The sequence below is a fragment of the Panthera uncia genome, assembly GCF_023721935.1.
Source record: "Panthera uncia isolate 11264 chromosome B2 unlocalized genomic scaffold, Puncia_PCG_1.0 HiC_scaffold_24, whole genome shotgun sequence".
NCBI lineage: Eukaryota > Metazoa > Chordata > Mammalia > Carnivora > Felidae > Panthera > Panthera uncia.
The window spans coordinates 84,079,574-84,097,011 of NW_026057580.1; the positions used below are offsets into that span (position 1 = coordinate 84,079,574).

The 17,438-nt window shown below is 34.8% G+C and overlaps 1 protein-coding gene across 3 annotated transcripts in view; it reads right to left on the bottom strand.

The window, feature by feature from the left end:
• The window catches only part of PTPRK (protein tyrosine phosphatase receptor type K), a 425,704-nt gene that overhangs the window by 34,057 nt on the left and 374,209 nt on the right, over window positions 1-17,438 (bottom strand). For all 3 annotated transcript variants that reach the window (XM_049652961.1, XM_049652962.1, XM_049652963.1), the window contains 2 exons: window positions 8,618-8,756; window positions 591-751 (listed from right to left, as the gene is read on the bottom strand). In XM_049652961.1, coding sequence (XP_049508918.1) covers window positions 591-751; window positions 8,618-8,756 — 300 coding nt within the window. The remainder of the gene's footprint in view (window positions 1-590; window positions 752-8,617; window positions 8,757-17,438) is intronic.

A 17,438-nucleotide genomic window follows, 5' to 3' on the forward strand; every position in this document is an offset into this window, starting at 1 on the left:
TGGTCAGAGAGACAGTACATCTATATTTTCAGCAAAGTTAACTTATGTTCTTCCTTATCATTTATCTTATAGTGAAATAAAAAATGAAATTGATCAAGAAGGCCCTATGACGATTAAAATTAATTCCAAAGGGCCTCATACAGCATTATAGCAACGAATTTGGTGGCAATATAGATCAAGGAACATGAAGGGATGTTTTTAGGGCCAGTGATTACTGAAAATTTTCACCAAGCTGAACATTTCCCAGAATATTCTTTATCGCTTTCTCTCCTTCTGGCTGCTTCCTCCATTTCTGTTGTACTTTTTCTCACTATTCAAAAGGTGATGTGTTGAATTCGAAGTGATTTAAGGAGCTTCAAAATCATTTACTAAAATTGTAAGGAAGACGGGCACCTGGGTGGGTCAGTTGGTTAAGCCTCTGACTCTTGGTTTCAGCTCAGGCCTTGATCTCGTGGTTCGTGAGTTGGGGGACAGTGCGGAGCCTGCTTGGGATCTCTTTCTCCCTCTCTCGCTGCCCCTCCCCCGCTTGCTCTCTCTGTCTCTCTCGAAATAAATAAATAAACTTAAGAAAACTGTAATGAAGAACTTACATCTTGGACTGAAATTATGCTGGTCCATGAACGTGATGGAAAGCGGGTCTTCTGCATGCAGGGTGCTCTGATCAGCGTAACTTCGGTCCATGGCGTTCACCATGTGAGTCATCTCCTGTCGGGTGTTGCCCATAACATCTTTGCGTTTTTTAGCAAGCTTGCTGCCAAGGCAAATACAAAAGGGAAACCCCAGTGTGAGGCTTGGAGGCCAGTTGACACCAGTGGCAAGTAGTTCAGGAGGATCCAGGGATAAGTAGACAAAGATGTAGTTTGGAATCTCTAAATTTCCTAACTTCAGGAATTAGGTTTAATAGTCAAACAACATCTGCCGGTAGCTGTAATATTGTCATCTGGATACTTCAACATTCAAGCGGTCAACTGAAACCTTTCATTTCTTGTATCTTAAAATAGTCATTAATTATAACTATGCTTTATTGAAGCCACAAATAAATACTTCCTTAGTAGAACTGTTCAAGGAAAATTTAAGATAAAGCCAAGTTTTGGTTTTCCTCTTGGGTAATTAATTCTTTTGATCACCTTTTAGAAGTTCTTCTGGGGAATAACATGACGATTTTTTTAAGTTTATTTTACTCTAGTCCCCCAATTAAAATAGACAAAGAAATCCCATTCTTCATTCTCTGTTTTATTACTTGGTAAAAATGCAACATGTGTAGCATTTACATATTTAGTAGCATATTTATAACATCAATCCAAACTTAATCAGGAGAACTGTAGAATTAACCACTGCTACATTTAATGCAAATACACATACATGTGGGAAAATTATACACTGTATAAGAAAAGTGCCCTGAGAAAAGTTTGGCAAATACAATGTTGACATAGTATACAGATGATCATAATCTTGAGTCATAGCCATGGTCAAATCCTAAAGATGTGTTTTAGAAGCACATGGCAGAGTATTAACTGAAGATGTGCCTTATAAATGCAGTAGGGCAAATGACTTAGGGGATTTAGAAATCAGTGGAGTTAGACTTTTGAGCTCCTCAAATACTGACATCTTTATCTTATATATCAAGGATGTGAAATACATTCTGGTTCTTTGTGAATGTTACACATAAAACATGCAATAAAAAGCTATTAAAGGTATATAAAACATTTATATCACATTAACAAGGCAATTTATATATAATATAAATAAAGGCACTCTAAAAGCTTGTAGTAGCCAGATTGTATTTATGGCAGCAGTTTATGTACCTTGGAAATATTCCTTCGTTGTTTGAAGAATGCCTTTTCTCAGCTAGGTTATTAACTAGGACATATTCTTCTGATGCTCATTAGTATCTGTACTAGAGGAAATATACTATAAATACTTTTTAAAGGCTCATTTAATGGTTGTGTTTATGTTCAAGGGCTTCTCCTTTACAAAATTAATGTAGCAATTTGAGAGCTCCTCCAGATTATAGTACTTGGCCTCGGAGAATATGTCCCAACACACCCAATATATGGATACAACAGATCCAACACCCGAATAAGATGGTCATAAACTAGGCGTTAGGATGCAAGTGACGTTAACTTCTTTAAAAGAAGTAATAATAATGGGAATGACAGTACTAGTAATAAGACAACAATGACAAAAGCATAACAAGAACTACCACCACCACCACCATCATTTATTAGTGATATCTGATGTATTCATTGAAAGAGCTATTGTCCTTTTTCTAGGCTATAGGGTAGAAACCCTGCAAAATCTTACAGATATTAGACAGGTAGTACAAATGAGTGCTGCTGCCAGGGCTGTCTGGAAGGGTGGGGACTGTGGAGAACTGGAAAGCCATTTAGGGGGCAACTTGCCTAAGTGATTATTGGCATTTGATCCCAATTTTCTGATTTTAAAATTATTTTCAAAGACAAGTCATGAATCTGAATATTTATGTTAAATTTCCTGATTTTCTCAAGTGGTTCAATTTTTTGAAACCATGGATAGGGAAAATTAAACATCAGCAGGTCCTATTTTGGTCTATAGATTTTACTTTCCAAACTTACCTGTAGACCACCATATAAAGTATTTGTTCTTTGACCTACAATATTCTTTTACCTCTAGAAGAATAGAATAGAATAGAATAGAATAGAATAGAATAGAATAGAATAGAAAGAATAGAATAGAATAGAATAGAATAGAATAGAATAGAAAGAAGCTATTCTGTCTCACTGCATCAGGGAGGCTTCTCTGATCTCAATACAACCTGTCTCAGGTTAGGTTTCCCTGTTAGGTTATTTTTATAACACCATGTTTTCTGACTATAACAATGCTCATCATGTATCAGTGCAAATGCCCTTTTAATTGTTTCCCCACTGTGTATTCCACGGAGGGAAGGACCATTACCGCTAACATGTACAGCAGTCTCTGGCACATAGCAGGCACTCAATAAATGCTTATTGAATGGATGAAATAGGACCGTTATATGCTTGGCACTTTTCATTTGTTAACTCAATTAATTCTCAGATCAACCCACTGATTCTAATTGTATAGATGAGTTTATTGAGATTCAGACAAGTTAAATAACTTTCCCACGGTTATATATCTAATAAGCAGTGAAGAATAATCTGGTTTCAAAGCCTACGCTGTCACACTATATCCAGTTGCTGACATTTTTTTTTTTTAATTCCACATTACAAAGTGCACCATAATATGAAGAAGTGTCTACTTGTCTCTAGGAGTTAAACATTAGTTGTTACAAATTTGAGAAGAAGAATGTGAATATAGCACAAACGTTTTGCCACTTAAAAGTGTTTCAAACAGTAAAAACAAAACAATTTAAGAAATAACTTCCAATCTTTGTTTCTTGGGCAAGAAGAATGAATTCATTCCTCAAAAATTTTGAGATTGAACTTTATAAAAATAACATAACTGGAAATGTGGATTAAAAATAATGTTAAAAATTTGAGGATGGGTACTTCAAACCAATTAGAAAAGACAGGTTGAAACTTTGAGGCTTTCGTTTAAAACACATATAATTATATATATTTTGTGATTAAGGAAAAATAAGAAAAATTAATTTGTCAAATGCACAACAAAAGTTTTCATGGCAATGAAAGACTTTTCAGATTCACAAGCCTTTGTTAGATGACAAATTATGGGGGCATTTGACCTTTGTTAATATCTGCCAGCCATGCATTCTCAACTTGGTCTTTATACCTTAACCCTCACAACAACCCTGTGAGGTAGGCTTTAATTCAGGTTATTACAAAACAAAAATAACATTAGAGTTAAGGGTTTTGATCATGAGTGACAGTCACTATGATGATGCCAATGAATGTTAGCTAAAGATCACAACTGGTTTTCTTTTAAATTGTATTCCAATTTATTTATTTACTTTTATTTAAAAATTCTCTGATTCAGGTTGGGTATGTTTATATTAGATATGTTTAGATTTAGATTAGGTATGTTTAAGCAGTTTTTAAAATCATATATCTGTGACATTTTTCAAGTTATGATTGATACGGCCAATTGTCCTAAGTATTATAGCAATAATAGGACCATAACCTACTATATAGCCTAGCATACAGAAATGTTATCCATCCACTAAAAAGGCAATTCCATTCTAACATTACGGATACATCAATGGTTAATGGTAAGCTTACTGACATTCTCATAAATACTTACTGATTCTTATGTTTCATGATTTGTCTCCCTCTGAACAACCAACATTTTATATATAAATATAAATATAAGTATAAATATAAATATAGTGCACTTCAGGACAGTTAAGCAATTCATTTTACAACTACTTGAGTTTGACAGATGTGCAAATGACTTTCATTATCCAAGCAGCCAACAGCATAAACTTCTGCAGGTGGATATATGGGTGGGCTATAAAAGAGGAAAAGTGCTCCATAATTGTATGAAATGGTACAGTTAATTACCTTTGGCTTCATCAAACATGATTTAACAAGGATATTATGATTCATCACAATAAGCTAAGAGCACTGTTAGTTTACCCCTGCTTGTTTCAGCAGATTATAAGAAGCCAAGCGTTTGTAATATTTAAAATATTGGCAGACCTCTGTTATAGAGTCACTTAAAAAACATTGAGACGCTTAAAAAATTTTATCGTAAAACTTACTTAAATTTGTCTAGTAAAATAAATACTGTCAGATAAATGCCCCCAAACATACTTAATCACAATTCTTAAGCCTTTTTGGTGAATCAACTGTCGATCAGGCAATGTCCAAGAATACTTTTGACATCATTCCTTCGGATTGGATGAATACCCTCGCATCTAAGGTAATAAACTGAAGGTGACTAGAGAAATAGAGTGAAATATTCTCTGTCCTCACTCAAACTAACATTCCATACTTAAGTACAGTTGCTGAGCTAAGTGTTTGGAAGATAAAAAGGAAATACATGGACACTTTGGTATATTTTGTGTAGGATGACAGGGTTCTTTTTGGTCTTGGTTTTACAAAATCATTGTCCTGTTTAAGTTATAATAAATGAACTCGATTTTTCTTTTCTAAGAAGATGTTTTGTTTCTTTGTCATTGCAACATTATCACTTTATCCATTTGTTTTTATAAGAGCATACTGCTTGCCTAGATGACCAGATCAAAGGTCTTCTGAAAGTTATAGCCCATCCTGGATTCCTGGAAATGTGGAGAGAGATGTTATCACAGTCGGACCTGACCTGATTTGCAGTATGAGGTATCATGTTTATAAGATACAGGTTTGACTTAAGTAAATAAATGATGTTTTGGGCTTTAGTCTAAAACTACTAGCGGAAAATTATAAATAAAAGTAGCTGAACATACAGAAATACAATATCCCTTTTTAAAAAGATTAACAAAATAAGTTAATGGATAAACTTTATAGTTTTAGAGTCCAGAAAATATCACCCAAATCACAAACAGTTAAAATTGTTTTGTTCTTGTTTTTTTTTGAAAAGGGATACTGCATCTTTAACACAGGTAAAGTTGTATATCACCCATTTTCTACTTACAGGTAGTAGGAGTAAGAATAGTAGCTCCTCCTGGCAAGCAAATCACAGACAGTGGAAAAAGAGAAGCAATGGTGAATGAAAAGCGTGACTCTGTCACATTCAATAAAGCAGAAAAATGTGCGTTAAAAAATAAAATAAAATAAAATAAAAGTCATGTTTTTTTTGGTTTGCATTTCCATTTGCTCATGCATTTGTTAGATATTTTTTTGCCATGCAATTAGACAGATAAGCAATAGAAAATAAAATTTAAAATACATAATTTGGAAAAAAATAGCATGCTGATATTTCTCTTGCTGCCAGAAAAAGTTTAAATTAAATGGATTGTGTATTTCAACATGCAGTTAAGCATACTATTATCCATTACCATCGAAAAGCCATGATAGATGGAATAGCTGTGTATAGAACTTGTACACTAATTTGACTAGTTTTCTTGAGATACAAAATGTAAGTATCTATTAGGTTCATATAGAATATATGCAGAGTGACATCTAGATTTCTAAACAAGTGATTATATCTTAATGGTACAGAGGTACATACATATATTATGTGAATATACATATGCCCCATACACTATATATACACAAAGATATTTCCACAGTAGATGTATGTGATCACGATATCATACACAAACATTTACTGTATTGAAACATAATTTCAAGTTTATGTTGGGAATTAATAATGTGTTCATGCTGCACATTTAAAATATAATACAAAACCAATGGAAAAAATGGCATACATTTGGAAATAATTCAACAGTGTTTAAAAAAAAATGACATTGCGTTTTGAAAGATGCACTATCCCTTTTCTTAGCCTAAAAACTTACTTTATATATACCCTCAGCTGTAGAATTTTACTAAATTAAATTCCAAACCATATCTTTGCACAAAACCCAAAAATACATAGAACTTTTTTTTTTCAACATGAGAAATATACCTATGTAGATTATTCCCAGTGAGGGATAAAGTCTTGAGAAACTTAATTTCCCATAAAAATAAAGATCATAAAAGACTAAAAATAGTTGCTTTTCCATTATTTTGTTATAAATTTGTGTATTAAAAGGGAAACATTATATACTAGAATTGATTAAGCTTTGATGCTATGCAATACTGTTATAAAATCTATGTGTATGTGTAAGAAACATATTTGTGATTAAATCATACATGATACATGTGAGACATACTACATATGAGTGAAAGTCATTACAAAGTTGCTTAGATAAGGGATTCAGGTAATTTAGTTATGATATTTATCAGAAGGAAATAGATCTAAATACGTAACTTGGTCTATCTATAAAGTTGCACTTTTCCTAGTCATGAAGGTAGTGGTGAGGAAGAGAAACAAAAGGCCTGGCATACTTTCTATCAAAAGACAATCAATTAATGCATAATTATGAAAACTCAAACATTAAGCATTTTAATAGAGAGGCCATCCATTTAAAATATGAACCAGAAAAAGAATTTGTTACATTATGCAATTTTAGACAGTTGTCAGAGCATTTTACCCACACAAGTATAATCGTGCTTAGAGGTTATTTTGGTATACTTTAAGAAACGTATGTTTCAATTTTTTTTATTGTTGTTGTAATTTATGAAACAGAGGGCCATAGATAAGGAAGGCTACAATAACAAATAAGTGTTGAATAATAACAAATAAAACCAATAAGTTTAACCCAATTCTAACTGAGTGAGGACATAATCAGAGGCCAATTTCATGCTCTCATTTCTGATCCGAAGGGACTGGAATAGTTGCAATCCTGAAGCAGAGTTTAGTTAACTCTCCAAATATAAATTTAAACTAAATAGAGACATAAGATCTGAAGGTTACAATCAGTCATTTTATTGGTCTTGATTGGCAAATTTGTATTACTGAAATACTTAAGTATTCCTGTCTCAAATATGATGTATTCTCCAACCACAGAGGTAGACAACAGCAAAAAGAGAAAGCACTGTTAGGGAAAGCACGTATGGAGCTAATTTAACACAAAACACTATAATGCATACCTAATGTTTCTAATGCAGCTGTGTCTTCTCCAACATATATATCTCCAGGGGATAATTGTAAAGAGGCAATACATTAAAATAAACTCTGATGGAACGATTAAACATGTAGTATGAGTCTTATCTATATTGTTAATGATTTATTTTGAGTACAAAGCAATCCGAATAGTCTATGATTTAATGTAATGTAAGCAGTATCATTTAATACTCAATATAATTCATAAATTGCAAACACTTCTATACACAAAACTACTTTAGGACTGTACTCTGCATGTAAAGACTTGTTTACAAGTCCTTCCAAATTGAAGTATTATCTGAAACATATGATTGGAAAGACATGAAAGTTGTATCAGTTTCTAAGACAATGCCTTACAGACGATGACATTTTATAGAATGGAAAGAAGGTCAAATTGTAAAGACTGTATACTTTGAAATGTTTTTCAGCAGGAGTATACTTTAATCTCCTGAACAGAGCTCAGTTTAAATTCCAGTAGGTCTTAATATCTTCATATAATTCCAGAAGATGGCGATATTGGTTGATATTGTATAAAAGACTAATGCTCAATTAAAAAAAAAAACTCTTCATACTAAAGTGCTGAAATATTTAGTCAGTGAATATTTAATATACAATTTCACAAAATAATGTTTAGATTCTTCTCATATATTACTTGTAGCCAACACTTAGAAAAACAGAGTAAGAGTACAAAATAATTCAGACCATAACTCAAGTATCATAATAAATACTTTTCCCATTCTTAGCAAATAAGATTTCAAAATATAAGGTAAATGACTATCTCAAATGTCTCTGCATTTGAGAAATTTAAATTCATACGTTAATTTCAAAGTTAACTTGACAAGAAGGATACGTTTAAGTGCAAAATTAAACTGCAAAGAACCAATAAGAATTTACTTTAACAAGCAGGAGAAATAGACTCAGATGCTGGCAACATGGTCAAAATTCAATTCATCTTCTTGTTTGCTCTATTTTAAAAGAGCTTAAGGAAATAAAAAAGTATTTGAAAGCTAGTGACATAAACGGTAGGTTAATGGGACAGAACAAAATCAGTTCTTACCTTTTTTTTACAATGAGTATGACAACTAGGAGGAGGAGGATGAACACCAGAATTCCAGCACTAATTCCTGCTATTTTCACCACTCTGTCTGTCTGCTTGGCTGGGTCTGGAATCACTTCTGGTTCTTCTGTTGCTGCTGCTAAATGAATTTAAAAAATAAGTTACTGAAAGCAGCTAATTATCCCAGAGATGAAAATTAGTGCTGGCCAAAAATTACTACAAAAAGACAACTTGTTTATTTTCTTTGAATAAAAATAACCTGGATATATAAATACAGAAGCGTGCTAAACTACGGCATAAGGGATTTAGGATCGAGATAAGGAGAAAGCCTCCTGAATAGGGGTTTTGTTAACACATGAAAATAAAACAAAACCTAGCAATAATTATCAAAGGGAATGGTACTATTTTTTCTCCAAATGTCCTTAAAAGTCAGACGCCAAGATTTTTAGCCAATAGTACATGCAAAGAGATGGGGTCAGATTTAGGGATTCATTTGTTTGCTGGCTCACTCAGCAAACACTTCTGAACTCAAGAGCATGGTGCTGTGTTTGGCACCTGTCAATTGCACTTGTCTGGGTTGAGTTAAATAATGCTTTGTCTAACGGGTTGAAGAAGTGTCAGTTTATGATTTAATATATAAGATTTGAAAGGAATACGTGGTTTGCAAGAAAAGAAAAACAAATACATCAAGGAATATTTCATATTCTCTTTAAAAATAAAACCCAGATAATAAACTTGGGAAACAGAACTTTGAAAAGATAAAGTTGTTTTATTATTCTTATTTAAAAATTCTTTGTATCCTCTAACTTTCCCTCTTTCTCAAAGCCCATATACACACAGTAAAAAGTATACACCTGGGGCTCCTGGGTGGCTCAGTCGGTTGAGAGTCTGACTCTTGATTTTGGCTCAGGTCATGGTCTCACAGTTCATGATATCAAGCCCCATGTTGGGCTCTGCACTGACAGTGCGGAGCCTGCTTGGGATTCTCTCTGTCTCCCTCTCTCTGCCCCTCCCCTGCTCACATGGGCTCTCTTTCCATCTCTCTCAAAAATAAAAATAAGCACTGAAAAAGGTATATACACCTTAGTCAACTTACAAGCTCCATGAACCCTCTGAAGATATTTTCACCTTATTAACCTCGAAAACTTACATTTTGCAGATAGTAAATCTGAGGCTTAGAGAGACAAGGATAGATTATAGATGGGATAAGCACAGTGACAAAATCTAACACATTTATCTTCTAAAACATCATTTCTCAATGTTTCCAGATCCAGGGCCCCTCCTGCTAAGAATCTGTGTGTCAGGAGTATGGCTGACTTGTAGGATTAGGCACATTTGGGAAATTGCCTTAAAGCATCCACCACAGTATGAGGAGACTGTGGCTGAATGAACAAATGAACCCCTAAATCTAACCTCATATATATTTTTTAAATATTTATTTAGTTTTGAGAGAGAGAGAAAGACAGAGTGTGAGCAGGGGAGGGGCAGTGAGAGAGGGAGAGAGAATCCGAAGCAGGTTCCAGGCTCCGAGCCGTCAGCAAAGATCCCCACACGAGGCTCGAACTCACAGACCAAACTCATAAACCGCTAGATCATGACCTGAGCCGAAGCCGGACGCTCAACCAACTGAGCCACCCAGGCACCCCTAACCTCATATCTTTCCAATGGATAATTTACAAATTCCTTTTTAAACATTAGGTATATGTCTATATTTCAATTCTTCTTTCTTTAGCGTTTCTGTGCTGGCTTCTGCACCCCTCCCTGCGCTTTTGCTCTGGGTTCTGCATCTAAATATCTGCTCCGGGGCGCCTGGGTGGCGCAGTCGGTTAAGCGTCCGGCTTCAGCCAGGTCACGATCTCGCGGTCCGTGAGTTCGAGCCCCGCGTCAGGCTCTGGGCTGATGGCTCGGAGCCTGGAGCCTGTTTCCGATTCTGTGTCTCCCTCTCTCTCTGCCCCTCCCCCGTTCATGCTCTGTCTCTCTCTGTCCCAAAAATAAATAAAAAACGTTGAAAAAAAAATTTAAATATCTGCTCCAGATTCTCAACCAGCCACCCCCAAAGTTCCTCCCCAAAAGAGACAGATAAAAGGCTGCTAATTGTTAATTTTTCCAAGTAGGAAATTAAAGAGAACTAACATATCTGATATCAATGTCATTTCATAAAATGGTAAGTTAAAGTAAAACCAGTAGAAAACATAGTTTGAAGAAAAGTGTTAGAGAAAGTTAACTTTGTAAAACAATTCCCTATAACTGTCTTAATTTATCTTATTTCAATTGGGTAGGATAAAACTTCCCTATAGACCAGTATTTGATAACTCTTATTCTCAAATAGGAAAGGCAAGCCTTCAGGTTGTTTCTTCTGGAAAGCAAGGGAGTTTTCCTTTTTGACTTGACACTTTCATGTATCCAGGCTTCAGGAAATTTCCAATCTCATTAATTATGTATAGAAGCAGTTCAATGCTTACCACATTTCAAACTACACATTATAGTTCAAGTCATCAAAGTACATATTAAATATACTGGATACCTCTTCTTTCCCGAGAACAATTTTAGAGGTACGTACATAGCAGTGTATATGAAATCAGGTGGCATATATTTCAAAGTTGGATATAAAGCTAAAGAGAATATATCCTGTTTGTAATTCTCAATGGCATTGAAAAGTTCCTGCTTCAAACAGACAGAATGTTTGATGTAGAAATCCCTAGAAAAGACTTTAGTGCATGCAACAAATCATCATTATTCAGTAATCAATGCTTACTCTTAATAGGTTCTAGGTTACACTTGGCTTTCAGAGGGTAACGATAATGATTGCTTTGTGATCTGACCGATCTCACAGAATTAAATGTTTTTGAAACCCTTGAAAGATCGGTTCCTGTTCCATGAGTTAAATATATATTTAATACACTATTTTAATTTGACAAAACACATATTATTATGGGATACTTTTCTATAGATATCATGCCGTAAGTAGTATATATTTCATAAAAATCTTCAGAACTGCTAAGCCCGCCAGACAACCTTCAGAAGATACACACACAGGTGCAAATATAAACTATGATCATGCAGTATGAACAGTCAGCCTTAACACTAGCTGGGTTTAGTAATTAAATAATAAAAATGACATAAAAGTGAGTGGTAAATAATTTCAAATTCAGAGACTGAAGAGTTTTTTAAGAGTCTTATTAAATAATGTAGATTTGCTGATGAATTAACCTAAACATATTTCCAGAAACAAAAAGCCAAATCTAAAAGTACATTTCTGACCAAAGATGCTGCTAACTTTGCAAGTGTATTCAGGGTGCAAAGTAGTGAAACTTTTATAACTTATTATGTAAAACAGTGTTACTACTTTAAAGTCATAGTCTACAGACATGTCTTTGTTAAATACTGGACTCCAATTAATTTTTCCCAAGCAGTTATAAAAAACCCCACCAAGTTCATTCATTTAGATGAAGCAAGGGTGCTTGTCTGTCATGATTACAACTCTTGTGCAGACTTGTTCATCAATGCTTCAACATCATTATTAAACCTGAGTATAGAAGGCTAATCAAATTCTCCAGGAACATATGATTTGGTGGCTATTTTCCCTTGACTGTGAATCCTCCCTAAAGTCTTTAGCTGTGACATTTATTATTATTATTACTACTAACAATATTTTTTATTAAATGTCTGCATAAATTTATTACTTTAGATACGTTAATCACACATAGTTTTCTAAGTTCTTGGCCTTAGAACCAAGGAACATAAATATCCTATTTAAAATCATTCAAGCTTAGAAGATTCATTAATGGAAACACAGCAGTAACCCCAAAGTGAGCATTTTCTATTTTCTTCAAAGAGAGCAAAAAGCTATTAGAGTGACTACACCCCTGAGCCCTGTTTATAATTTATGCACATACACAAAGGCAATATGGAACACCTTTTTCAGAAATGCTTTCCTTTGCCATAAATCTTTTCCTTTTTTTATCTGTCAAAAAATATTCGAAGAGTTCCCATTGTTCTGAAGCCAAAGGCAGCATAATTCTTTGGTGAGAAAAAAATGAAGGCAGTATTTCATTTTTATTGAGCAAATTTATGAGTTGAATTTTTTTGATTTTGCAACATAGTTAAGGTCACTTTATAAACGGTGTCCTTCCTCCCACTACTTAAAAATAATTTACCTAAAAAGTTTAGGTAAAAGATACAGATTAAAAAATATACAAACACCGCCAAAATACACAAATTTACTTAAATTTAAAAGCTGTGATCATGTAAAAACACTCTTCCATTTATTTTCAAGATGGATACTAGAGGTAGAAGCCTCTGAGTACAATATAGCAGGTGATCTTGTAGCAGCATTAGAGATACCATCATCCCATAAATTACCGCCAATTCTCCAGGTATTTCACTAGTGCTCTCTTTCCTTCTCAGCTATGTTTCTGAATATTGTTTACACTCACTTCCCAAGCATGAATTTAAATGCTATCATCACGCTTATGTCTCTCAATGCCACCAATCCACCATCACCAATGTTGCTAATGACTTACTAATTGCTGAGTCCAATGTACAATTTTCTCATTGTATGCAATCTCTTGATAGCATCTGACATTGCTTGCTTTCCTTTTTGTGACCCTCCTCTCTTAGGGCTTCCAAATACTTGTTCATCTCGGAGTTTTCGTATTACCCTGCCTTCCTATTTCTAGATCTCCTTTATGAGCCCCTCCTTGTTTCCCTTAAAAATAGGTGCTGCTTTGAGTTTCTCAGAGAACTGGCCCTCTTGACACTTCTGGCGTGGTGATTTCATCCACTTTTATCCACTTCTATCACTTCAGCTGCCATCATGCTGATTGCTCCATAATGTATCTCTAACCATGGGTCAGGGCTCTGAGCTGAACTCCTGACCCACGCAGCCATCTGATTCCTTCCCTTCAATGCCTTCCCTTCAATGAAGACACCTTAGACACATCCTCTCCATTCGGAACTCCATCTCATGCTTACACCACTTCCTCCTCCAGTGAACCCCCTTTCAGTAACTAGCTCAACTATCCACGCAGGGCTTCAAGACAAACACCGAGGCCAAATTCCTCTTCTCCCTCTCATTTCCAGGATTAATACATAGTGTATAAACCAAATTGGGATACTTCTGAAAGTAAAATAATTGTGACAGGACCAAAGGGAAACACTGGAATTATCCTCGGCAAAAAGATGACTGATTTCTTTCTCATGCAATTAGTTACAAAGTACTTCTACTTCCTAAATATCTCTTGCGTCTACTTTTCCCATCTCTACTGCTGCTACCTGAAGTCAGGTCAACATCATATATAACCCGGTTTACACAGTAGTCACCTCTTTTTATCTCTTCCTATTCCACATCAACTCACAGTGTGGCAACATAATATGTCCGTGACTTCAACTGTATCAACTGTATCATGTCACTCCACTGATGGGAAACTGCCAATGGCTTCCCATTCCTGTTAAGATAGAGCCCATAAAAGCAGGGACCATGTTTGTTTTGCATAGCACTGCATTTCCAGCTGGACCTGGAAAGGACTGGTTGAGTAAATACAAGAACGACACGAAGGCTGCCTTTGGTAGATGTACTGGCACACAGAAAATCACTTGTCTTCTGAGAAAACATAATGATAGATTTGATCAGATGCAGATCTTGTTTGGAGGTTGGCACACATTTCTGAACTGTCTCTAGAAACTTCTAGCCCCTATGCTAGCCATTCTTTCACGAAGTTAACTGCTTCTACCATCTGCCACCATTTACCACCAAACCAGAGTGTAGGGAAATTCCAGAGTCATGGAAAGTATAGAAACTTAGTATCAGTAAGGCCCTATTTTAATTCTCAGCTCCTTCTCTTATTTGTTGTGTGACATCAAATTAGCAAGTTAGCATCTCTGAGTTAATATTTCATGTATAAAATAAAAATAACAGTGGCTATATTATATAGCTTTTAGGAATATTAAGTGACATATGATGGGAAAAGTTTCTATAAAATGTGAAAACTGGTACTGAAAGTAGTGGTAGATGCGACCCTCCTAGGTGGAGATGGCCCAGATGTTAGCCCTTTGGGTCCATCACATAAAAGTTAAAAATTATGAATAGGGAAACTGACATTGCTAGAAAACAGTTTTTTAAAAATCTTAGCAGTCTATTGTATAAATATATAATGGTGAGTTTTGTAAAGTCCATGTTATTAATTAAACAGTCTGCCACATTGGACATCTAAGCCTTACGGGCATCTTGAAGCATGCATTATTTAACTCAATGATTCTTTGAAGTCCTGTTTTTTTACCATGTCATAGGATCTTATGCAACTTGTCCACTCTCAGATGGTTGACAATAAAAAACAGGGTCTTAGTGAAAAATGAAAACAGCTATATAGCACATATTTTGTTTAAGTGGTTAACTAAAACATAGTTTATTCTTGTTTAATAAAGATACGGGCGTTACCTGAAAATTTCTGATATGGAAAATAATAGTTCAGAAGTCCATAGAGCCTTTAAACAACTATGAAATAAAGGTACAGATACTTGAAATTAATTTCACACTGCTTAAGGCCTCTTCTTGCAGTTTTAGATTCTTTTATTTTTTTTAATTGTAAAACCACTGTTTAAGTTTTACATAAAATCCTGAAGAAATTATAGAAACACTTTTTTTTTTAAAAAAAAGCAATAAAAGAAGCATCACATTTTAGGAATGTGCTTAAAGGTTAAAAAACATGTACAATATTTTTTGCCTCACAACAACTTAATGAAGGTCAAATATTTTACATGTGCATTTTTCATTAAGCTTTTCATTCAGTTAAATTTATTCAATTGGGTAAATTGTGTGTTCCCCGACTTCTTAAACAGTTAGGTGTCTCTGCTACATTACGTCTGAAATCTGCCTTTAATTCTCCATTTCCATTTTCATCTAGCTTTTTCACCTAGCTTTTCTACTTCCCTTACAAGGCCTCAGATTCATCCTTTATACTGATGCAAGAATGAGTTTTCTAAAATGCAGATGTGATTAAATGACTTTTTTCACTGCTTTCCATTGAAGAGGAAAGGCAGAAGTTCTTGGTATGACATACAGAGCCTTTAAAAACTAGACTCTAATCAACCCTTTCCATCTCATCTACTGACAATTCCTTTAGGCTATCACATACCCTAATCATACAAAAACACCAGCCCTTCTCCAAATACTCCGCCATCTCTTTCAGGGTTTGGCAAACTGTGGCCCCGTGGGTTCATCCAGCGGACTGCAACTATTACATGATTGCAAATAGCTTCATATGATAACAGTAAATTATTACAAATTTATATATCTACCAGCAGTGCACATAAACTCCATTTGAATTACATTTTAACACTCTGCATTACCAGACTTTGTGATTTTTGCCAATTTAGTGGTAGAGAATGATATCTAATATGCATTTGATTATTGAAATTATCTTTTGAGATACTTATTTGAAATATTTATACCTATTTCTTCTCTGCTCTGAAATGCTTAGTGCATAATTTTGGCCCCCTTTTTTTTGTATTTTATTTTCATCTTTTTTTTATTGGTTTATGTATTATTATAAATTATTTCATGTATCGATACTAATCCTTTGTCAGTTATTTATTAGAAATATCTTCTATTGGGTGGCTTTCCTTTCACTTTATTTATGATATCCTGATGAATAGTAGTTCTTAATTTCAGTATAGTCAAATATATCAATCATTTATTTGAATTTATATCAACAATCTCTCTCTCTAAAGGTTTTAAAACTATGCATTTCATATTTAATCCTGGATCCACCTGAAACTGCTTTCTGAGTGTGATATACACTAGAAAAGTATTTCAAGTCTCCCCGCTAACCCCCACCCCCTCAAATAAATTTCCAGTCATCTGTGGGCAACTTTTGAATTGATCCAATGATCTACAAAACCACTTTTGTGCCATATACAAATTGCACACATGCATGAATTCTGTTTCCGGATTTTCCATTATTTTCTTAGAGGTAATATACTTATTCTGTGCTGATATGACAAAGTTTGAATTACCACAGCTCTGTAATATGTTATAATATATGATGGGCATGTTCCCATGCTTGGTCCTCTTCCTTAGCATCTTGGCTTGCCTTTATATTTTGCTGTAACTTCTACGGATTAAAATTCAGCTGATAAATGATCTTTTCACTTCTGTCAAAGCTGCTATGCAGTCCATCCAAAGAGTTTCTAAAATTTGAAAAATTATGCTTTTTCTTTCTAAAGGTTTCATTTGATTCTTTGCAAATGGGTCTTTGTTTAGTGACTCCTAAGAGTATTTTGCTAATCCTTATGATTTGCACTTTGTTTCTTTGACTATTTTGTACACAGCTCTTTGGTATTCTGAATGTGACAATCCCAATCGCAGTAGTCCTTTGGGGAGGCAGATCTGTTGTTTCTGCTAACTCTCACAGTGAGTTACTCTCAGGAATGCTTGGTGACCTTTGATTGTGAGTTAATTGCTTTATGTTAGTCTATGGGAATCCTGCGGGCCTCAATTCATCATGCTTTCATCTACAAAAGAACTTGCATCACCTTCTGCCAGTAACCATGAGGTACCACAGGACTCAGACCTCCTCTGCACTCCTGAAGAATACCGCCTCTATGTGAGAGTTCCGGGCAGGGTAACCCCCTTGTTACCAGCCTGAGGACCTGTGTTTCAAGGACAATATAGCTTCAGCATCCCTTTCTGGGACTACCAACCTCTCCTTCTACCTATTGCTCACTGTTCTTAATTCTATTCACCCACTTTTTTTTTTGGAGGGGGGTCGGGGGCGGAGGCAGACTATTGAGTCCTTAGAGACCTCTCCTAGGTGCTAGGAGC